Source organism: Enhydra lutris, unplaced genomic scaffold, assembly GCF_002288905.1.
Source record: "Enhydra lutris kenyoni isolate GAN:26980312 unplaced genomic scaffold, ASM228890v2 scaffoldscaffold32, whole genome shotgun sequence".
Lineage (NCBI taxonomy): Eukaryota > Metazoa > Chordata > Mammalia > Carnivora > Mustelidae > Enhydra > Enhydra lutris.
The window spans coordinates 8,136,078-8,160,696 of record NW_019154116.1 but is presented as its reverse complement, the minus strand read 5'-3'; the positions used below and the strand labels follow the sequence as shown (position 1 = coordinate 8,160,696).

General features: G+C 40.0%; 1 protein-coding gene across 2 annotated transcripts in view; it reads right to left on the bottom strand.

Annotated features, from left to right (window-relative positions):
• The window catches only part of LOC111153457 (membrane associated ring-CH-type finger 6), an 80,721-nt gene that overhangs the window by 22,090 nt on the left and 34,012 nt on the right, over positions 1-24,619 (bottom strand). For both annotated transcript variants that reach the window (XM_022512481.1, XM_022512483.1), the window contains 14 exons: positions 20,459-20,627; positions 17,870-18,059; positions 16,181-16,242; positions 15,604-15,636; positions 14,433-14,484; positions 10,561-10,619; positions 9,305-9,385; positions 8,990-9,058; positions 8,835-8,909; positions 6,985-7,119; positions 5,657-5,776; positions 4,797-4,897; positions 1,517-1,654; positions 304-508 (listed from right to left, as the gene is read on the bottom strand). In XM_022512481.1, the coding sequence (XP_022368189.1) occupies positions 304-508; positions 1,517-1,654; positions 4,797-4,897; positions 5,657-5,776; positions 6,985-7,119; positions 8,835-8,909; positions 8,990-9,058; positions 9,305-9,385; positions 10,561-10,619; positions 14,433-14,484; positions 15,604-15,636; positions 16,181-16,242; positions 17,870-18,059; positions 20,459-20,627 (1,489 nt within the window). The remainder of the gene's footprint in view (positions 1-303; positions 509-1,516; positions 1,655-4,796; positions 4,898-5,656; positions 5,777-6,984; positions 7,120-8,834; positions 8,910-8,989; positions 9,059-9,304; positions 9,386-10,560; positions 10,620-14,432; positions 14,485-15,603; positions 15,637-16,180; positions 16,243-17,869; positions 18,060-20,458; positions 20,628-24,619) is intronic.

The following is a 24,619-nucleotide window of genomic DNA, read 5'->3' as shown; positions in this document are numbered from 1 at the left end:
ATAGCTGACATAGATCAGTAACGTTAATTTCTTATTTTCACTAGGGTCTTCAACACTGCTACTTTCAAACAGGGAGCAAAAGCACACAGAATCTCAACCCCTATGATCCATCTCCAAAATCTGATGAAGTTCTCTGACATTTACATATATTCTCCTGCTAATGGGAGGACTAAGGGTTCTTGTCAGGAGAGTGGAAGATATGTCTATATAGAGGACTACATGCTAACAGCACTAATAACAGCACCAATTTCTCAAAGGGAATTTGAAAAAACTTGACTTCTGCTTAACTCTTACAGTACCTACCCTGAGTGGAAAATTTAAAGGCCGGCGATAAGGCTGAAAGCCAACAGGCCCTCCCTGCTGGAGTATGGCTTGGTGGGCTGCGTGCAGGCCTTCGCCCACCACGGGAATAGCGTTGTTATTTCGAGCATGCTGATTATTGTTAACTTGTTGATTTGCACTGTTCTCATTTTCTTCCTGGTCTCCCAATAAATAGGAATGAAGATCCCTGTGTAAAAAGTACATTCTCACTTGATCAGAATAAAACAGCAGAAAGAGACTTAACTTTCTTATTATCACTTACAGCAGAAAATGTACAAGTAGTATCTGTACACAGCAGTATTAAATACCTCATTGTGGTCTAAATGTTGGTACCTGCTTTAAAGCAAACCTTTCCTAATTAAATGTTAATGTCCACAATTCCCCACAATTCAGCTGAGCTACTGCGTCCGCTGCGGCGTGAGCTCAGCTACAACCTCCAGAGCGCACGTCAGTCATGGCAAACATGTAGGGGCGGAGGAAGCAGCTTGGGGCAGGCAAAGAAGGGCACCTGCTTAATCCAATACAACCAGATGCACATTTCACAGTAAGGTCTCTGCAGAATGCCACAAATTTTATGAAAGAAACATTTAAATTACAAAGATTCAACTTTAAAAATAAGTATGTAACATGGAAACTTGAAAAAAATAAAGGCAACATGTTGACTGAATGCCCGAGAAACCTCCTGCCAGGATAAGGCTTCTAAGATAATCAGGGATGAGGCACCTGGGTGGCTCAGTTAGTTAAGCATCTGCCTTTAGCTCAGGTCATGATCCCGGGGGCCCTGGGATGCAGCCCCCGTTGGGACTCCCTGCTTGGCAGAGAGTCTGCTTCTCCCCCTCCTTCACCGCCCCCCCCACCGCTCTCTTTTAAATAAATAAAATCTTAAAGTAAAATAAAAAACCAGGATTAAGTTGGTTTGCTTTTAATGCACTGAAAAAAATGTTTACTTACACCCTGTGTAATGAAATCAAAGAACCTGGGCCAGAACCAAACCTCTGTAAGAGGGTAAAAACATGCACACATTCTCCATAAAAGAACAGACAATAATTAGAAAAATAAGAAAAATTGAGAATTAATTAAAAGAAGTATTATATACAACCTGCAGATACCACCAATGGTCTCTTCTTAAAACTACTATTTCCGGAGTGGGGCATGGAACACACTCCGTCAGAAGGGCTACCACCGGCCTACTTACAGCAAGTATCCAGCGGTAACGGTCCACGCTCGCACAAGCCCCTTCAGCCACTGCCGCGTGTGTCCCTGTTCGAGCAGCGCTGGCAAGACCACCTGAAGCAGAAGTAGCTCAAGGGACAGTTCACTCACTGGAGCATCACTAAGACAATTACAAACAGTTGTAATTTACACTGTGAATCTATTTTCCCATTATAACTGTATCAATGTTAAACATCTGATGGGCAAAACTCCTTCAAGATCGCCTTACAAACTCACCCGTTATTACCTCTCCCCCACTCTCCCTTGAAGCCAGCAAAGCTTCCCCCTCCGACTCCTCAAAACTGTTCCCCACAAGGGTCACCAATGACCCTGGTGGTGTTAAGTCTGGTGATCCGTCTCGTGCCCACCTCACCTGCGGTACTGCAAGCGGCATGTCGCACAGCTGGTCACTCCATGCCCCTCAGAACACTTTCTCGCTAGATGCCTTTCTAGATCTGTTAGCAGCCCTTCAGTTCCCTGGGCTGGAGACAACGGAGGGCCCCAGGTTCTGTCCTCTCTCCTCTCATCTACGCATGCTCTCTGGACAAATACAAACTCCTGTGGCTTAAAATACCACATTTCCGTGAACGTCTACATACCACTCAGACATCTTCCCTAACTCCCAACTTCATATCCAAAGCGCCAACTCAGTGTCTCCTACAGACTTGAGACATCTTAAATTGATCATTAGCAAATTTCCCCTCTTCTCTTTTAATCCTGCTCCCCCACAGCCTTCCGCACCTCAGTAAATGGCAACTCCATCTTTCCAGGTGCTCAGGACAGAAACGTGGATCCCTGACTGCCTTTTTTTCACTCCACACTCAAACAGCCAGAGTCCTGTTGAGTGGACCCTAAGACTACCCTAAATCTCACTTCTCATGACCCCCACTGCTACTTCCTTCACCTCAACTACCCTTACCTCTCACCAGGATCGCTGCACTATCCTCCCAGCTGGCTTCCTGCTCCTGCCCTGGCCACCCTGAGCCAGTCCCTTCTCATCAGAGCAGCCACGGTGACACTTGGTAACATACATCAGATCACTCTTCTATACCAACCTTTCCAAGAACTCCCTAAATCACTCAAGTTAAAGCCAAAGTGCTTACACCGGCTTATGAGCCTCTCTAGGATATGACTTTCCATGACCTTTCTGACCTCACAGCCAACTACCATGCTTTCCTTCTTCTACTCCGGCCAAAATGGCCTTTCTGCTGCTCCTCCGACAGACCTCAATGTCGCTGCACTTGCCCAACCCCCTGCAAGGACAATCTACCTCCAGGAAACTACATGGCTCACTCTCTTATCACCTCCTTCACAGCTTCCTCAACTGTCCCCTCTTCAGGTCATCAATCACTTCTAAATTATAACCCCATTCTGACCATTCTCTCTATTCCCTTTGTCTGCTTCATTTTCCCCCCACATTATTTATGACCCCTGATACACCTCACTATCTTTTATCTATTTTTATGGCTGTCTCCCCATCACATAAGCTCCACAAGAATGGAGTTTTCTTGATTCTGTTTTGTTCACTGTTATATACCTAGTACACAGAAAAGTACCAGGCATATCATAGGTCCTCAATTATTTTTAATGGAAGAATAGAGTAAAAACCACCATGGAGTTCAAAAACGTTGCTAAACTTCTAGGTATAACTGACTACCAAAATGGGTCTATCTTAACAATACCTAAAGCCAAAACCTGTGCTTCCCTGGTTCCATGACCAGATCCAAGTACATAAGGAGGGAGTGATGATATATTTCAGGGAAAAACTCAGAGAATAAAACCTTAATTTGGATTTTGAGGAAAGATAACAAAAGCTTGCCAGGCAAACATGAGGAAGGTTACTCCACAAACAGAAAGGGAAAAATAAGAAATAGCTAAGTATTTTAGCTATTGTTTTTTAGGGAGACTTAATGGAAGGGAGTATGGCTGGAGAGCAGAGTTCAAGTTAGACAATGCTGGGACCAGACGCTGGAAAGTCATTGTGAGATTACACCAAGGCTTGCAGGTCTCTCTAAATGACCCAGACATTATCACGGAGATTACGGAGGAAAAGGTAGGGTGTTAAGGATGGGTTATAAAAGGAGAAAAAGAGAAAGGCCTAAACTAAGGAAGTAAGTGGCATACCAAGTTGGATTAGATAAGAGAGCTTTAAAAATGAGACTCGGGGTGCTTGGGTGGCACAGTTGGGTTAAGTGTCCGACTTCTGACTTCAGCTCAGGTCACGATCTCAGGGTCCTGGGGCCAAGCCCGTGTGGGACTCCACGCTTAGCAGGGCGTGTGCTTGAGGTTCTCTCTCCCCCTCTTCCTCTGCCCCGTCCCTCACTAGCACGCTTGCTCTCTCTCGAAAATAAATAAATCTTTTTTAAAAAACGAGATTTAAAAGATTTAAAGCCCAATGAGAAACAAATCTGAGGAAGAAACTGGGGTGCCTGGGTGCTCAGTTGGTTAAGCATCTGCCTTCAGTCAGATCATGATCCCAGGGTCTTAGGGATTAAGCCCCACTTTTCCTTCTCCCCCTGCTGTTCCCCCTGCTTGTGTTCTCTGTCTCTCAGATAAATAAAATCTTGAAAAAAGAAAAGAAATCTGAGGAAGAAACCCAATTTCCCAGCAGATTTCTGTTCAGGTAACTGAAAGGATAATGCAAGTCACTAAAAAAAGGAATAAAGGGGAAGTGGTAGAACATAGGTTTCTAGGTGACTTAAACTTTTAAATCAAAAATTTTACATCTGTAAGCCTTATGACTTATTTTTAATCTATAGTTAAATACACAATTATGGTGTATATGATGTGCTTTTCATATAAAGATGTTTGTGGCTAACGTGCTCTCGTTAAGTATGGTAAACATTTCAATGATGAACAAATGCGCACTTCATTTGCAGAAAAGTAAGTCTTCCTTTGGAAAATGTAAATGTTAAACTAATGCTTATATAATCTAAAATGGCAAAATGCAACTATCAAATGATTTCCAGTATCTGTTAAGAAATGAACGGGTATCAGGGCCCCTGGGTGGCTCAGAGGGTTAAAGCCTCTGCCTTCGGCTTGGGTCATGATCCCAGGGTCCTGGGATCAAGCCCCACATCAGGCTCTCTCCGTGGCGGGGAGCCTGTTTCCTCCTCTCTCTCTCTGCCTGCCTCTCTGCCTACTTGTGATCTCTCTCTGTCGAAAAAATAAATAAAAAAATATTAAAAAAAAAAAAGAAAGAAAGAAATGAACGGGTATCAAGAGAACTAAGTTAGTAAAGCTTCCAAATTTCAAAAACTCACCTGTAGAGCATGACATTGTATGGAAGAAAATTGGGCAGCAGACTCTTAATTATACGTATAGGAAGCCAAAGCATCAGAAGGACAATGGAGCCAAAGACAATCTGCAGTAAGACAAAAGACATGATGGCACTATAAATCACTCCCACGAGAGACAAGCAGACTCTGAACATACCCAACCAACACACAATCCAAGTCTACACCCACCCCGGGTCCAGAGTGTTCTCACTCCACACACTAAACTTGGGTCACTGTGAGGACAGAATGCATTCCTAGGGAGGCTGCTCCTCCCTCTCTAGAACACCAGGGCTCAAACAGGAGCCACAAAGGATAATCACTGCATGGTATGTGAGGAGAGAGTCAGAAACTTATAACGAAGCACCAGAACTGTCTGCAACTTAAATCACCTGTAAGTATTGTCAGATGTGACCCATATTAATGGCTACAAATTTTCCAAAGGGCATAAGATTGCTTTTTAAATTTTATTTTGGAAAAACTTAGTTTTAACTAGGTAATTTTTTCTTCCAGGCAGGGAATAAGCTTTGACATAGTTCTGTTAAAGAGTTTAATGTAAAAGCTATTAACAAATCTCCACTTCTCCAATGCAAATGAAATGGAATTCTAAAACCCATAATTTGGCAATTACACTACTTAAGAACTGGAGGACATTTTTGTCTTAGTAAACATTTTATTTACTTTATCAAAGTAACAAATAAAACAACTATTTGACAACAAAGCTCTACAAGCTTTGATAAACATAAATTTATTCAATAGATCTACTTTACCAGTCCCTGACCAAAACACCCCCAACAAAAAAAAGGGTAGCACACTTTACTTAAAAAACAATAAAAAGGTATGCTTACCACTGACAAAATAAATCTTCGGAGATGCCTATAAATGGGCAAATGGATCATTTCTTGTACTGGATTAAAATCTGGATCATTCAAATTCCTTAGAAACCATAAGACACCAGGTCGAAGTACCTGCAAATGTATTTTAAATGCTATAAATACCAATATCTTCAGACTCTGTAATATGAGCTAAAATATTAACATAAAAATAGATTCTTAAAATTTTAGCTTCTTAATAAAATGGGCCCCAGGAAATTCACAGGGTTTTCCTATGAAAACAAGTTCCTAAATCAGAACATGTACAGAAACCATCTTGTGTTTGATGTCTTTGGTGCTTTTAATCATTCAATGAAAAAAAATTTAGTAAGTGCAATTTGTCAAGAAATCTAAGTCTCTGAGGTGAGTAGTATTTTTTTTTAAGATTTTATTTATTTATTTGATAGAGATCACAAGTAGGCAGAGAGGCAGGCAGAGAGAGAGGGGTTGGGGAAGCAGGCTCCCTGCTGAGCAGAGAGCCAGACGCTGACTCAATCTTAGGACCCGGAGATCATGACCTGAGCCAAAGGCCGAGGCTTTAACCCACTGAGCCACCCAGGCACCTCAGTAAGGACTATATTCTAAAAACAGGATGAGAACTGGTACCCATCAGGCAAGCGAACTGGAATCATAAAGGCCCCTCACTGTAATTCCATGCTTAAGGTGTTTGACTACGTACTTTGCGTTTTGATCCTGCAAAACCATATTCCCCACTTTGGGTATTTCCAGTACTGTATTTCCTTAAATGGAGTCCAAGACAGACTCACATCACATAAAATTCCAAGAACTTATATGCGAGGATGGTCACAATAACTATCAAGTAAAGCAAGTACTTTTAGTTTTTTTCCCTTAATCTACTCATCTTTCAAACCGTAACTAATTATATACAGAAATATTAAAACTTGTCCATTTTCGAGACAAATAACTAAAAAGAAGTTAAAGAAATAAAGTCAAACTCAGGGCGCCTGGGTGGCTTAGTCATTAAGTGTCTGCCTTCAGCTCGCGTCATGACCCCAGAGTCCTAGGATCAAGTCCGGGATCGGGATCCCTGCTCAGTGGGAAGCCTGCTTCTCTCTCTCCCACTCCCTCTGCTTGTGTTCCCCCTCTCACTATGTCTCTCTCTGTCAAACAAATAAATAAAATCTTAAAAAGCCAGACTCATCTATCAAACTATCTATCTCTTAGACTAAAATAACAGAGAAAATTAGTCAGGAAATCATCATTAGCCTTTGATGTATGACTTGCAGTTAAAACAAAAGTACTTTCCATAACTTTACATGTTGGCATTTCCCTGCAGAACTTACCTCTCTCAGCAACAGGATGAAGGAGGCAAAGTAGAACACATACACCATTCCCACTAGCCAATGCAGAAACATGGTAGTACCCGGAGCTGACTGAAAGCTCAGTTCTCGATCTTTCAGAGTAGCATCAAACATTTCCTAAATCAAGACAGAACAGGTGAGAGAGATGTGTACCGCTCACATTTGCCAAATTAACATCTCCATCTTCCAGGAAGTGAATAAATCACCATGTGCGTGGGTTATGATGTTCTAGGACTCCAGTTCTTTCAATGCCATTTCATGGTGTCAAAGAAATATAAGTAAGGCTGGATACTATGTCAAAAATGTATAATGACAATTTGACATTTTAACTATAAGAAGACTGATGAAGCAATTGGTAAATAAGAACTTTAATACTGCTGCTACTGTGAAGAGCCATTTTTGGTTAACAATAACTTCTTTCAGGTGTGCCTGAGTGGCACAGTTGGTTGGGCATCTGACTCTTAGTTTTGGCTCAGGTCTGATCTCATGAGATCAAGCCCGCATTGGACTCCACGTTGCACTTCGCACTTGTCGCCAAGTCTGCTTGGGTTTCTCTCTCCCTCTCCTTCAGCCCCTCCCTGCTGTGTGCACTCTAATAAACAAACATATCTTAGGGAAAAAAAGTATCGTCTTTCCATGATTACACGTCTGCATTCATGACAAAATTTTTTCTTTTTCTTTTAAAGACAGAGAAAGAGAGAGCACAGGAGGGAAGGACAAAGCGAGAGAGAGAATCTTAAAGCGGTCTCCTCACTGAGCATGGAGCCCCACACTGGGTTTGATCTCTAGACCCTGAGATCCAGACCTGAGCCAAAACCAAGAGTCAGATGCGTAAAAGACAGCGCCATCCAGGCACCCCACCCCCCCGACAAGTTTTAATAGTAAGGTACAGGTGAAAATGTTATCTCAGAACCAAAGGCAGCTTTTCTACATACAAAATATTTTTGAAAAGTCAAAACCTGATTACCACTGACAGCAACTAAAAATTATAATCAGGACTGATCATCTTAGTTAAAAGAAATGGTTAGAGTTGAATTTACTTATTATTACAAAGACTGTTCTTATCAGATTGTTCTCCTTATGTGTATAATGTCTTGAAATTACTGTAAAATTAAGAAGAGTAAAATGAGTAAGAAAATTTTCACTGGTTACTAGAGGTTCTAGTCAAAATATTCTAACATCAAAAATTTTCACAAAGCCTCAAAAAATATCAGGTACTCAAAAATTAGTAACATTAATGGGGTGCCTGGGTGGCTCAGTGGTTTAAGCCTCTGCCTTCAGCTCAGGTCATGATCTCGGGGTCCTGGGATCGAGCCCCACATCGGGCTCTCTGCTCAGCAGGGAGCCTGCTTCTCCCTCTCTCTCTGCCTGCCTCTCTGCCTTCTTGTGATCTCTCTCTCTGTGTCAAAGAAATAAAATCTTAAAAAAAAAAAAAAAATTAGTAACATTAAGACTTCACAATGATCCATTCTCAGGGGGGAAACAAAGCAAATTATTATCACACAGAGTTTCCTTTAAAAGAAATTCATTCTAAGGACCTCCCTTTTCGACACCTTTACATTATTTGACTATATCTTTTTTTTTTTTTTTTTTTAAGATTTTATTTATTTATTTGTCAGAGAGAGAGAGGGAGAGAGAGAGAGCGAGCACAGGCAGACAGAATGGCAGGCAGAGGCAGAGGGAGAAGCAGGCTACCTGACGAGCAAGGAGCCCGATGTGGGACTCGATCCCAGGACGCTGGGATCATGACCTGAGCCGAAGGCAGCTGCTTAACCAACTGAGCCACCCAGGTGTCCCTTATTTGACTATATCTTAACGAAAAATAAACTTACCAGGGAACAGATATCCAGCCACCAGCCACAAATGAGAGGGAACACTCCAATCTCTACCACCACTAACAAAGAAACCTTAAGTAAAAACAAAAACCGTCAAATACCATCCAAATGGGGAGAAATCATTTCCAGTTTTAACTTCTAACAGGAATTACCTTAACAACAATATAGCAGACTCCCAGCAAACGACGGGACCTATGAAATTTAACAAGAGTTGCCAAGCCCTATAGCATCTAGTCAAGGAAAAAATCGAGCATTTAAAGGTACAAAGAAACAGGTACTTATTTAGGCAACACATATTATCTGACAGAATTAATTTCATACTTCATCTGCCCTCATCCTCACTACAAATAGCTACGACTTTCACTGAGAGGACAGAAGAGAAACAGTTTTGTCCCTATCGGGAACAACTCTTTGGTGTGAATAATAATACCACCAAACATCCATGTTATTAGTTCATTAAAGGATACGTGGCAAATTATCAGTGTTATTGCTAAAAGTATATACCCAACAATGGTTGTGATTAGACCTTCAAAATGAGATGCTTGGACCTAGAAATAAAAATAAATAGAATTTAATTTTACCATACGGCCTCCCTCTCAGCTTAATGTATTAAACAATCCGAGCAGACTCAAAGTGAACTGTCCCAGCAACTTACAACTAGACAACTATGAAGTCCCTTTGAACGACATCTCTGCAAACCAGACTCTCCCACTGTTAGCAATCTACTCAAGCAGGCAAAACAGAGTGATTTAAATTTTACGCAAACAAAAGCTGCACTACACTCGTCTGCACTTACTCCATCCTGCGGGGGACGGCAGGCTCAGCAATGAAAGCAGCAGCACACCGTCCCACCTGCAGGTAAGTCTCAGCCCCCTCACCTCCTACCCCAGGAATGACTTTAAGTTTCCCTTGTTCTCCAAATCCATTCCATTTTCAGCTTACAGAAAGTACAAATCTGGACAGTGACAAATCTTTTAGGTTCCTAAATTTCTGACAGCAAGGGTTGATAGTTTGGAAATTCAAATTTATCAAAGCATGTATCTGAACTTTCCAAGTTCTTATGTTCAATGAAAACTGAGAGCTACATTAAATACTGGAACACATCTCTGCTCTTTCAGAACACTTCAGAATGTGATCTTTCAGGATTCACGTACACAAACTGAACAGAACATTCCAGAAATGTCAGATTTCCTTAAAAGACTGTTCTTTCTGGAGCCCCTGTAAAACAGTTGTAGGTTTGACCATTCAAATATTTATCTATCTAAAAACAAGAACAAAATGTCAAAATTAAATTCTTTAGAAAACACTGTAGCCCATCATTCCGAAACAGACCCTTTTTTTTTTAACTTGACTGATATACTATTACTTTTCTAAATCACTATGGGAAAGCTGAGGAAAAGGGAGAAAAGGGAGCAAGTTAACGGAATGGGTCAAAAATCAGCCTATAAGAGAACTTGCCAGTAGCATGCCTTTGGCCTGCCCAACAGGAAGGCAGTGTACCATAGGATTCAGAACACATTTTTCTTAGCTGGCAACATGACCTACTATGTCTTGAGTGACTGTTAGTTTGAAAAAAAAAGAATGAGCTCGTGTTGGGTAACTATTGCTTTGCATAAGGCAAACTGAGAGATGACGTAACTCTTTACAACACTATCATTTACTCAACAAATATCAAGTTTGAGGGCAAGTAATGAAAGTAAGTTTGTAAAAGTATTATACTCACGTGTTCTTCAAATCCCAAACCAACAAGGGAGAAATGACCAATGTGGTAAGGGCAAAATGCTAAAAGGGGGAGAAAAGTTAAATGAAAACTTCAAAATCAAAACAATGAACACTCCCAGTACCAATCCACAGTAAAAGAAACCAGGGCTTTTTGGAGAAATGGAAGATTCCAGAACTGGGGCCAAAAATACACTGCCTAGGACATCCTCTATAACCAGAGAACAAAGATATCAAGGTCTAATACGCTCATGACAAAAGGACCAGAACCATCATGAAGAGCATCTTACTGGCCAAGGAAAGAATGATATGAGCCTCAAAGAATGACCAAAATGGATGGAAACACACAGAATGCTTTAAAAATCCATGAGTTCGGGCGGCTGGGTGGCTCAGTGGGTTAAGCCTCTGCCTTTGGGTCAGGTCATGATCTCAGGGTCCTGGGATCGAGCCCCGCATCAGGCTCTCTGCTTGCCGGGAAGCCTGCTTCTCTCTCTGCCTACTTGTGATCTGTCAGTCAAATAAATAAATAAAATCCTAAAAAAAAAAAATCCATGAGTTCATAATACTCAAAAAGGGGAAAGCCAAAAACAAAAAACACGAAGGGAAAAAAGAAAACATAAGGAATAACACTTTCCTCACCCCTGGAAATAGCACATCAATTGTTTACCCTGAAAACTGGTAACTGGGGTAAAGGACTGCATACGTATCTCGCTTCTTCTGAACAAACAGGTTCAGGGTAACTAAGATGTTACTTAGACCCTCCAGTTTAAAGGAAATATGGAGACAAAAGAGCGAGGTAGTGGACATCGTACAGGAAGCAATTCAGACAAATGGAGAATGCAAGACAGCTGACTTGTCACTTCAACAAATCAATGGCAAAATAGGGTAGGAGTAGATGAAGGGAGCAAAGAGAAGACTATTCTAGATCAAAAGGAACTTAAACTTAACCGAAAGTAACATGCAGATCTGGATCCTCTTTCAAACCAACTGTAAAATGACATTTGAGATAATCTAGGAATTTTTAATATGAAGAGTTGTTAGGAAACACTAAATTCTGCTAATTTAGTATGGTGTAATAATACTACTACGGTTAAATGAAAAAAATATCCTTAACATTTTCATAGTAAAAATTTTATAGTCTCTTTTCTTTAAGTCTTTGTGTCATGTTAATAAAATTTTACTTTTTTAAAATAAAATTTAATTGTGTTTTCCTTATGGCAAAATTAATTGGACAGCATAGATTATAAGGAAAGCAAGGAGGGGGATTCAATCATTAAGACAAAAGTCAGAGTGAATCCATAGGGATCTGGCCACCAAACCTTTTTAATCAAGTATTCCATGGGTACAAATTTTTCTGAACAAGTATTCCCAACATACTGAAATTTATAAATCATACACACATTTTACTAATATATTATGTGTATTATAAAACACAAGAAATTCTTAATGAGTAAGAAAAAACTATTTGCAGAATTTTCCTATTTTGTTGTCTCACCCAACTCTGAGGATGACTCAAATTGGCCCCCGGGAAAGGCAAATTTTCAAGTTCCAACTCTATTTACATAGGGAAATATTAACCTGAGCACCAATTTTTAACAATCCCTTTCTATCCCATTACACAGCAACCATCAGATTAAGTTTCCTGAAATTAAGGTCACTTTCTCAGTAACATTCCCTTCTATTAGGAGATAGCCACATTTTAAGTTTATAATTCTGCAAAGTACATGACCACAAGACTCCAAATATGCAAGTGGAAAATTCCAACACAGCAACCCAAGTAGGAAAGAAACAGGAGTGTGCTTAATCCCAATGACCATTCACCTTTAAGGGAAAATATACTCCTAAAAAGAGGAAAACAACTTGGTTCATTTCAAAAGATCCTAAGTATAATACAGATTTACAAAGATTATTTCTTCATAGTATATAAGCTTAGGAGGCTGGATAAGGAAAAAAATTTACTTAAGATGTGATGTGCTTTACATAAATGTTAATTATCTTTTCTATAATTCATGTGGGGTTTTTTCCTTTTTTTTTAAAGTTCTTTTTTTTTTTTTTTTTATAATCTCTACACCCAACGTGGGGCTTGAACTCTTAACTCCAAGATCAACAGTCGCATGCTTCTCTGACTGAGCCAGCCAGGTGCCCCACTACAATTCACGTGTTAAAGGTGACTTTTTCCTCCAAACATTAATTTAGCATTAAGCTTTTCTTTCAAGAATAAAGACTAAATCTATAGATCATTTTTTCCTCTCAAAATTTGGTCAAGAATCAAAAACAGATGCACACTCTATATTGATCAATTATTTTACATAATGAAAAAGTAGGCAGAATAATCTGCATTTTTGTTTCCACCCCCTATGCAAAAGAAAAGAGTTTCCTATTAACTTGCACCATCTTAAATAGCTACTAAAAATTAAGAATTAATGGAACTTTTTCAAGATAATTTTGTTTAAACAAGACACCTATAAATTTATTTTGTTCTTTTATAGATAATATTCAGAAATTAATTTTTTGTCTTATTCTCATTTACATAATTCAGTTTTTGACTACATGGTTTCCTGTTGAAAACAACTGCTTTTTAAGGCACAATGTGGTCCCCAACCCAAAGCAAGTAACTTGGAATCCAGTGGAAAAACCTTGGAAAATCTTTATTTCTCTTCCTCAGCAGGAATGAGGGTTAACTCATATGCATAAAAAAGGAATTTATCAAAGTTCATTCCTACAGAGTTATCTGTAGCCTGAGGTGTCTTTAAGAGACACAATTTGTAGTACAATCTAACAAGAGCCTGATTCTATCACACTTCCACTTTCTTTCCCTTGAGAGATGCAGGAACTGAATTCTAAGGCATTGTTTTTTTTTTTTTTTAAAGATTTTATTTATTTATTTGACAGAGAGATCACAAGCAGGCAGAGAGGCAGGCAGAGAGAGAGGAGGAAGCAGGCTCCCCTAGAGAGCAGAGAGCCCGATGCGGGGCTCGATCCCAGGACTCTGAGATCATGACCCGAGCCGAAGGCAGCGGCTTAACCCACTGAGCCACCCAGGTGCCCCCTAAGGCATTGTTTTGCTTGATTCAGTTTCTTTTATCTTTCTCAAAGCGGAAAAACCTGCCACCCCTCTCTTCCTTTCCCTGATTAGTCCCAATGTCAGGGACTCCTGTGTGGTCATAAGAATCCTCACAGCCACAATTGGGAAAAGTGTTTGGAAGTGACTCTGAGTTTACTGGAGTTTGGCTCTACAGGGATTTCACACTTTGGAAAGGTTCACTCTCCTCAAGCTTATATCTATCCCTAGTGACGGCTCCTAAGACAGGGTCTCTGGTAAAGCCTTGGTCAAGATTCTGAGAGAAGAAACAAGATCTTCTGCCAAAGGGAAAATAGATAATCAGCACAAAATTAGTTCCAGGGAAAGGATGTTGCATAATCTCAAGTCAGTCTAAGATCAACTTTTTTTTTTTTTTTTTTAAGATTTTATTTATTTGAGAGAGAGAGAGAGCACAAGCAGGGGGAGTGGCAGAGGGATAGGGAGAAGCAGACTTCCCACTGAGCAGGGAAGCCCCCAGGCAGGGGCTCTGTCCTAAGATCCCAGAATCATGACCTGAGCGGAAGGCAGACGCTCAACCAACTAAGCCACTCAGACACCCCTAAAGTCAATTTCTATAAAAAGAGACGGAGATGCCCAAAAGAAGCAGAGATGGTAGGTAACTGTAGTCAACGTTGCTTGGGAAAGAAATGTATCTGTGTACCTGGGGCCTTCCTATACAGGATGACTATCTGCAACCATTTCATAAGAACAAAAACAAAACCTGTAACAAGGCTCCCTGAAAACTGAATTTCTATCATACTACCATAAATAACAGCATCATAAACACCACTTACCAAAAACAAGAATGAATAATGTGTTTAGAGACACCACCCAGAAGACATGTTCCTAAAGGAAAAGAGCATTAATAAAACATATTCTTCTTCCATGTCTAACTGGACTACTCCACTTAATTAAGACTGAAATCTTCACTCAATAATGTTGTGATTTCATTACATGCAACTTCTCATTTTTCATTAGATAGCTCATAAAACTAAACCTAGTAAAATTCGAGTTCATAATGTTACATGCAAGAAAAAAAATCAATCCATAAACATTTCCTCTTCAGAAATTAGTATGCCACTACAAACTACATAGATTCTCAGAAATAACAGCCAGATTTCATTTAAATCAAATGATGCTGAAAAATTCCAAATGGAGGAAAATAAAAATTCTAAATGGAGGAAAATTTGAAAATTGCATTAATTCTAGAACTCCACATCAATATAAACCACACAGTGCTTCTTTCCAGTGTCCATTTTGTTCTCACAGCTTCTGCATGGTCACTTCTCTTCCTTGGTCCCTTTTCTGCCTATGGTACCCTGGTTTTTTCAGTAGAGGTCTTAGAATACTCATTCTCTCTCGGCCTTTCCTCCACCACCCCCAGTTATGTGTTATCACCTCAAAGACGACTGCTACCTTAGTTACTGTTTCAGTCAGCGGGGGGTTCTTCGACCAGTAGCTAAGTTATCGTGACACCCAAAGCCACTTAAAAATCCCAAGTGATTTTATAATACAGAACCTGGAAACAGCATCATTTCTCCTAAAGAACAGGTTCTTTACAGAATTATTCCTTCCCTTTGAGTTTGTACTCTTTGCTAATAAGGTAAAGATAGGTGAGGTTTGGGTAACAGTAGAAACCTAACGTGAAACTGGGTCTCACTGTGAGCACTGCAAAGCATTAAACACTGCAAGGTTAAAAGAAGATCAAGTTCTTAACTACTATTAAATCTGTATTTCATTTTCTTTTTTAAAAATCAAGTACTTAATAATGACCTTTTTAAATACTATTACATTTGTTCTTTGCCAGTATTTTCAATACACAAAACAGACTTTCTTCAGTAATCAAAAATCAAAGGGTATGCTGACCTTTACTATAAAAAGTGTGGACATACTATAAATTTGAAATCGCTAAATCATTAAGATAAATAAGTCACAACTCTATTAAAAAATATCAGCTTTACTTACTAGGAAAACTAGCGATCCATCAAGTCCTAGCATCTGAAATAAATAACAATATGCACAAGTTCAAGATGCAACAGGATTTTTTATTCTATCTAAAAAAAAGGCTACTTTTAATTATATTTAAACATAACCCTTACCCACTACTTTCCAATACAGCATATCATTTTCAGAGAGTAAAAAGCTTGTTTATTAGAATTTTATACTTGGGCCACCTTTTATTCCAAATCATACAATTATAAAGTAAAAACAGTTCTATTATGGGTTTAATTTTCACACTGAATAAGGAGCCAGCCAAGATTTCATGGTATATCAACTGCACTATCAGAATATTTCAATTTAAATTGTTACTTCATTTTACAGAAGTCCACAATTTGTTTGTATTAAAGGCCAGAAAATAGAAAAATAGTCAACATTATATTTTTAATATTTTCACAACAACACATCACTTTTCTCTAAAAACTAAAGTTCTACTACAGCTTCCACTGAATGTAGCTATGAAACTGGTGTATGCATCTAACATGCCCAACTTCCACACAGTTTAAGGTTAAAACACCAGAATGCACGATAGAAAGAATCTTACTCTTTCCCACGTAAGCTCTTCTGCAGCTCGGTCCCACTCCAAAGCATTCCAGTTCATGTCATCTGGAAACAGAATTGTAGTTGAAGATTACTGATGGAACCTGAACCATAAGTAATAAAACATACGCTTTTAATTTGGTGTTTTGTAAGCTGCTGATGAGAAGCTGAACTACATTCTTTGCTTGTTAGGTAATAAGAACCCAAATATATAAATACAACACACATAACGTGATTCTAGATTGTGGTTAAGTGCCAGAAAGGAAATAAATAGGATTATGTGAAAGCGGAAACTTAACTGCTCTGAGTGAGGAACAAATCTGGCAATTTTAAGAAAAACAAGGAAGCCAAGGAACAAGAATTCTCTGGGGGTGGGGAGGGAAAGGTAAAAGATGCAATATGAAAGGCAGACAGGGATCAGATCATGGGTGGTAGGGGGGTGGAGGTTAAACGTGGATTTTGTTTCTTTAGTGTAACAGAAAAACCATGATCGGATTTTAAAAGCAGGAGAGCACTGGGAGCGCTATGTGGAGCACAAGTGGAAGACAGAAGCTACGCAATCGGGAGCTACTGCGTTAGACGAAGAGAAGGAAAGGATGGCCGCACCAGTGGCAGCAGGCTGCCTTCCTGGAGCGTCTGATCATAGATTCTCTGCTCCTTACAAAGGCCCCTTGCTCCCAGCACACAACTTGCTTGTTCTGATCCTTCAGGCTCACCTCAAATATCACCTACTCTGAGCTACCTGGAGAATTTTGTTTAAAACAGACTCTCCCAACAGCATCCTCAGAGCAACCTGCACATTTATCACAACGTGTAACGAGGTGTTTGTGCACTTGGGCACTCCTGCTTCCTCACTAGACCAGGAGCTCCATGAAGGCAGGAACCTGTTTGAGTGCCTGGATCCCAGAAGACACTCAGCCACCAGCGATCTCCAGTGGACGGAGACAGGGCAATGCTGGAGAGGAAAAGTCTGGGGCAGGAGGAGACAAGCAGAAGTGGAGAGTTACTGCCAGCTGACTGGCAGGCACAGTCCTGGATCATCTTTTGCATTCTGGAGTTAGACTGCTAGAAAATGAGAAAATGGTTTTCATAATGACATCTGACCTGCAGTGTACACTTCAAGAATTCTTTGATATTAAAAGTTGTGCTTTTCAAGACAAATGAAAGGGAATAAAGAAATCTGTATCAAATTCCTTTAAAAATATTCAAGTCCAGTACAACTTACAAATAACTTCTTCCTATCCACCCTATAAATGTCCTGTGTAGAGCAGGATTTTAAAATACAAAATGTGGGGTGCCTGGGTGGCCCAGTCAGTTAAGCATCTGCCTTCAGCTCAGGTCACCATCCCAGAGTCCTGGGATCGAGCCCTGCCTCCAGCACCCTACTCGGCGAGGAGTCAGTCCACTTCTCCTTCTCCCTCTGCCTACTCTCCTCTGCTCTCGTCCTCTCTTTCTCTCAAATACATAAATAAAATCTTTTAAAAAATAACACACAAAATGCTCCCTGCTTCACACACAAAAAAATTTACACATATGTATATCCATAAATGCACATCTGCAAAATAAAGTAAAAACAGGTTAGAAATAGAACTCCAAACCCACAAAATTTTGAAATCTCCAGTCCTTCTCAAGGAAAGCTGTAAATGGACTCATGGTCACGAAGGAAGGGTAAGCGTGGGCCAGCAGCCATTACCCTGAGCCCCGTTGTTGGCATCGGCTGCATCCTCCCCACCCGCGTCATCTTCCTCCTCGTTGTCCTCCTCCTCCTCTTCTGCCTGATCATCCTGGGCATCGGGGTTTTCTCCCACCACCGCATTCTCAGCTGGTGGGTTAGCAGGCTGGTCAGGGGCAACATTTTCAGCACCATTTCCTCCTGCTGGAGCCTAAAATGATAGAAGAGCCCAGAAATGTAGCTGACTTGTCTCAATTCTGTTCTATTTCCAAATTGCACTCTTCCCGTTAAAAAAAAACAAAACTAGCAAATAAACACAAACTATTTAAAAAAAAACTCTCAAAATTATCTTTTCTACAAGTATCTGATTTTGGATCTACTCGGCATATGAGAACATAAACTCACTTCACAGTGTATATATTCATTCAGTATAATTTAGGGATTTTACAAAGTATTACAGAAAACGGGTCAACAAATGTGGCTAACTTTAACACTTCAGGCACATCCCAAACTAGTTACTGGTAGAGTTACAGAAGTTTCTACTCAGGCCAGCAGAGCAAGAATCAAGAATTCAGGAAGTTAAAGCCACTACCTCCCTGGATACATAAAAACAATACATTAAAACATGTCACAAAGTGCAAAAAAGAAGGCATTCAACAGAGTAAAAACAAGCAGCAGGCTGTCTGTTTAACAACAGGGCAGAGGAACTCCTTCTGGAGTTCAGCTTCTGGAACTAGAGCTGCCTCAGCCAAAAAGAGGTCCAGATAGAAGTTCTGACTTAATCTTATTACAACTAGTCAAGAACAAACTCAAAGAAACCCCAGGTTCAGATTTCCCATGACCACAGCTGGATCTTGCAACAAAGAGAACTTTGGTTACTTTTCACCAAAAGTAGGTTGAGCAAGAAGGGAGCAATGAGATTCAGCCGGTGATTCTGACCCCAGGCTGACGTCTCTGCTTAGGCAAGACAACCCAGAATTACTTCTGCACCAGCATCTCCACAATCTGATCCTCTCCGTGAACACTAGGTCTCAGCCACTGTATAGCAAGCTCCTGTAAAGGTCTGAGGACATCCCTGGGCCCAGCTGCAACCTATGTCTATAGGGTTGGAAGGATTCCTTCATGGAATGGTCTCAAGGTCTTCAACATAGTCTTCATCAAGGCTATCTGGTGGAACCCCAGGAAGCTCTCGTGGAACCTGGACCTGGACAGCCATTCTTAGGATGACCTCTGGCTCGTCAGCCATCATCTCACTTGGTGGTGACCTTATTTGATCATTTTGGGCTTCTCTGTTTCTTTGTGTCTTTGGTACTGTTCAGTCTCCATTCTTTAACTTTGGGGAAACAGAACTCAGACTCTAGCACATGTGCCACATTGGAGGGCAGGGGCCACAGGGATGGGGGCCAGCTCATGATGAGACTCAAACCCCACGACCAACTCTGGACCATAATCCTTCTTCATAAGGCATCTCCTGCCTTTACCAACTGCTTCAGGGATGAAGACGTATTTACCTACATACCTATTTGTTTATACCCATACAGATCTGTAACTTAATTCTCTGTTATCCCTTAAACACTTAAGGAAACAATTTCTAATTCCTGCTTAGTAGGTAAACCTGTCCATATGGACTTTGTCAGTTCCTCAGGCTTTTACGGAGTTTGGCTACCTACCCAATGCAAAGACATAGTTAAGGAAAACGGTGAATGCCCTGGAGTCAATGAAGATTCTAAAAGAGCAACATTAAATATTTCAAAATACGCACTAATGCTTCAAAATATGAGATACAATGATAAAAGTATTAATACTAGGTTAAGAAGTGTCTTTTCTTTCTAGTCTCACTTCTCGTATGTGTGATTTGCTAAGAAGTTACACTCAACCCTGTAAAGAAAAAAGTATGGCAGAATCTGATGGAAATCGAACTACACACTGACACAGCAAAAGGTCCTTAAATGAAAAATTAAGTTCTTAATTATCATCTTGAGTATCTTAGAGTCATTTTTTTGTAATAAAATTTTACAAAGCATAGTTTTTGTACATAGCTAAATCTTAACATTTTCAGCCCAGTAATTTCTCAGCAAGCAAGACACTAAAAGTCATTTATCTAATCCTCTTTCTCTTAACACATCTAGCAAATGCTCCTGCATCTAACATTAAGCACGCATCTCTCATAAAGAAAAAGTGAAACTGCACCAGATTGTGTAACAGTGTTCCACTGACTCTACTTTTAGTACCGTTGCTACTGGGAGCAGCAAACACAAGGCATTTTGCGTAAGAAGAAAGTGATGAGCCCAGAAAGCAGGGCACCTCCTCAGCGGCCCGCAGCACGTCGGTATCTTCACCGGGGAGTCTGTATGTTCGCTTATAGGACGGCACGAAGCCGTCAATCTGGCAAAGGGGCTGAAAGAGCACTTCAGTACACCCCCAACACTGCTCCCAATCTCGCTCCAAAATTAAGAAGCAAAGTAGAAGTGCCTTCTTCCGGTTTTTTTGCATCTCCCTTAATCTTCTCCGAAACGTTTCACTATCCTGCTTTGCAAGGAGGCGCAAGAGAATGACAGCAATTCCCATATCCTACACAAACAGAACTGGTTCAGGGACGGAGGGGGTTACCTCATTTTGGTGGTGCCCTGCTGCGTTGAAGGGCGGAGCAGCATGTTCCAACCAAATCGGAGCTCCCCCGTGGACGATCTGCTCTCGCAGCCACACGAGGCTGATGAATGCACATAGCGTGCATGTCACCACAAAACAACCCTGCAAACAATCTGCCAATAAATTGTCCCTATTAAAAAAAAATTATATAGAATTACTCCAAAGAATACTTAAAATTAAGAAACCAAAGGTAACAACATTTCATCTTAAACTAAAATGTCAGAAAGAAGAGCCAGAAAATGAGTCATAATTCTCCGGGTAAAAATCAGTTTCTCAGAATCATTTCTGAGACTGGGGAAATTCTATCTATCTTATAAGCTGGCCAAATATATTTATTTATATACTGTATTATATGTATTTATATTTTAATAAGTGAAGAATAACATCAGAACTACACAGAAATTAGCTACCTAGCCATTCTTTGAACGTGGCTTAGAAACAGGCAGGCAAAAGGCAAAACCCAAAAGCAGCCAAACACTGACAAAGGCCAAGTATGTATGTAATTTATGAAAGGTGAAGGACTGTCCAACCCACCCTAATAATTTCCTTATCCTTATTTTACACACAAGTTTAATAAACTTGGTTAGCTGATAACCCACACAAATAAAGATACTCAGCAAATCAGAAAAGAAGAACCTCCAGAGACCTAATGACAATGTAAAGCAAGCAAGCTGAGAGATACTCAGTGCGCAACGTGCAAGACAAAGAAGTCTGTAATATCACTTGGAAAGCAGATTAAATTTTGATGCTAACTGCAAATATATCCTAAGTATGTTATTAGTTCCTCAACAAATTCAGATAGACAAATTATGTTATGATACTTGTAATATCCTAACACCAAAGACCTCATGTTCTTTTCCTCTCAATGAGGAAGGGGCTTGTCCTTCTCCAGTCTATGTCTGATTTCAGAATAATTCAAGGATAACTCAAGAATCTTGGTGGCCTTCAGAAAATCCTTTATTGTAACAGAAGGACTTCTTCCACCACAGAAAATCTGAGAGGGGTCCATTTGAAAGACCTCAGCCTACTGGTTCCAAACTTAATGAATTAATGTGGCCCACAGATATGACCTGAAATGTATCCTAATCAAAAGAGGAATCTAACCATTCCCATGCTAAGAAACCCTCCAGATTATTAAAACTTTGTTAACCTCAGACTAAAATACCCACTACTTCTACTCCGTACTCGTCATCAGCAATAACAACTGTTTGATGACGATTTTAAACAGTGACAAGCCCTTTGTAGAGATCTTTTCCCTCACACTTAGAATCTGGATTGGTTCTGTGACTTGCCTGGACCAACGTGAGGCAGCCTGAGTTTAGGGACTAGAAGAGAGCTGGTGAACTTCAACTGTCACCCTTCTGGAATGCTGCCCTGCGAGCACACGTACAGAAGCCCTGCTGGCCCGCCGAGACGTGAGAGGGCACACGCCACACGGAAGAGAACTGAGGCGCACAGCCGGAGCCATCTCAGACCACCCAACTACAGGGAAATACCTGAGTAACTGAGGAAAGCCCAACAGATGGACTTGTCAGCTGAGCCCAGCCCAAACTGCTGAGCCCTGAATTATGAGCCAATAAAATTTCTATTGTTTTAAGCCAGTAAATTTTGGGGACAGTATGCTCTGAAGCAAAATTAATTGATATGTTGTGCCTAGAGATGATCTAAAGAACTGAGCTATAGGATATGTAAGCAGCTGCTATAATATTAAGAAAATTTAAAGTAAAATTTCATAAATAAAATGAATACTACTGAGCAAATGAAACACTGCTCATTAAAAAAAGTAGTTTAGTTAAACTACTTGGGTTTTTTGTGAGGGTACTACTTAGGTTTTTAAACTACTTTTAAAGTACTTTTAAAGTAGTTTTTTTAAACTGGCTCAAGTCTTCAAACTGTAAAATGCAGCATGGGATTACAAAACCAAACCACGTTTATAATTTCTTGTCACTATCCCCAGCCATGCCTCTGGTGTTCCTCTTGTGCCAACCAGCAGTCTCCTGGAGGCGGTTCCGGTGGCCCACTAACCAATCAGGTTAGAAACAGAGGGGGAGCCTGCCAACGTAAGACAAGCAACAGCTCTGAGCTTTAGTGAAAATTCTGCTATACATTAACCTAATACTCAAAATTCATATATAGTCTTGATGTATATATGTGAATTTAATTTTTAAACAGCCCACTCAAAGCCCTGAGGCATGATCTTCCTCACTTTACAGAGGAGGAAATGGGTTCAGAAAGGGCCAATGATTTGCCCAAAGTCACCAAATAACCTGCAGATACAAAAACCGTGTTCGAATGCTAGGGTTCCTTCTGTTACAACCAACTACCTCATTCTATCGCCCAAGTGATCACATCTGCTCAACAACCAGACGGTAACAGCTGCACCCACAAGTAGTAAAGAGAGTAGGGAAGCAGGATCCTACACCTTGTTTGTCTGGCATTTCACTGACATGCCTTCCATAAACACCTGTTTTTCATATTTAGGCTCTGGTAAATAAAAAAATAAACATAGCCAATCAAAACAGAAATCATTAGAAAAATAATGCATTTCTGCTTCATTAAACTGCAAAGATCGGAACTCAAGTCTCCTTTTCTAAACAACTGAGATACTGACTGGCCGCTACCATACACACTCGTTAACTACCGTGGTTTAGAAAATTTTAGCCTGAACTAAACGGAACAAGAACACCCTATGTGAAATGGTTCTTTTATTAGCTTATACATATTAAAATAAAACATCCACCATTCTTAGCAGTCACCCTTGCTTCCATCGGACTTCTCTCGCTACTTCCAATACGCATCTCTGTGATGTACATGATTCCTAAATGCCAGCCAGAGGTGAACGATGTCATATACCAAAGACATAATAACGAATGGCAGCTGAGCCATTCAAGACAAACTTCCTACACTTCTATACTGAGACCATGTTCTGGATGGCTGAGATAAAAACCTGATGTCCAGAAATGGGAATGCCGTCCTATTTGTTTCTACTGCATCACTTCACAAAAGGCCTGTATTTTTACACAAAGGGTTATCTTCTTACACTAGCTCCAAACTTTCAAATGTATTAAATTACTGCTTCTCTTTTTTGTCACGGCCACAGCTAAGAGCACCCTCTTTCAAGGCCCCTGTCTACATCTAAACATTACTTTATCAAAGCTGTTCTTTATTAAAAAAAAATAATAATAATTCTAATGTAAATAAGTTCAAGGTGAAAACCTTTTATCTATTATTCCCTACACTCCTAAAGACAGACAGAAATGAAATACCTGACCTGTCCCAAAAATGTATTACCAGCAAGCAGAAAAACCAAGTCACAGATACATCTAATGTTTCTAAATATTTAGAAACATGATTAAAAATAATGATGCAGATGCAAGAGACTTAAAAGAACTCCTCCTCATTTCCTTTTCTATCAGAAATACAGTATGCCCTCCTGCTCTCTTCTTTTGCCTTGTGGCTTATTTTAATGGTGACATACTCTGAATACTTCTGTTCCATGGGATGGTTTTGTATTACTCTCTGTCTTTACTGACACAGCAATCAGAAACTGAAGGTCAGCTGGATAAAAAAGATTTAGCAAATACAGGTGCAACCATTGGCAGGCTTAATATTTAATGATCTTGATAGAGTTAATCATTTACAGCATTTCTAATTCTGACATCGGTAATAAAAACACATCTTTCCCAAGAAAACGGGTAACAATGCTTAACGTCAAATTAAGATACAGTAAAATAATGACAGTGAACAAGTTTTTAGTACATATTCTAATAATCACAAGAAACATTTAAAAACTAACTTTGAATTCAAATGACTATGCTGTTAAAAAAATACATGTTCAAATGACTCTCGGCACATGAACGTGATAGCGCGTCTCACACTGCACAGCAGCCTGTTTAACAGATCGTCCCACCGCACAAAACAGTCTTTAAAACAGGTATGTTTTAGAACAAACGCGTACATATGTCAGCCACTCCTACTGTAGCTGTAACTGTCAGAGTAAGAAACATAAATTACTCTTTATTACCCTCGAAACAAAAGGACTTTTCAAATTATAACAAATAAAAGCGTGCAGGAAAACCCAGCACTAGCTCTTCTGTGCAGCTTTCCAGCTTCACAAGTACT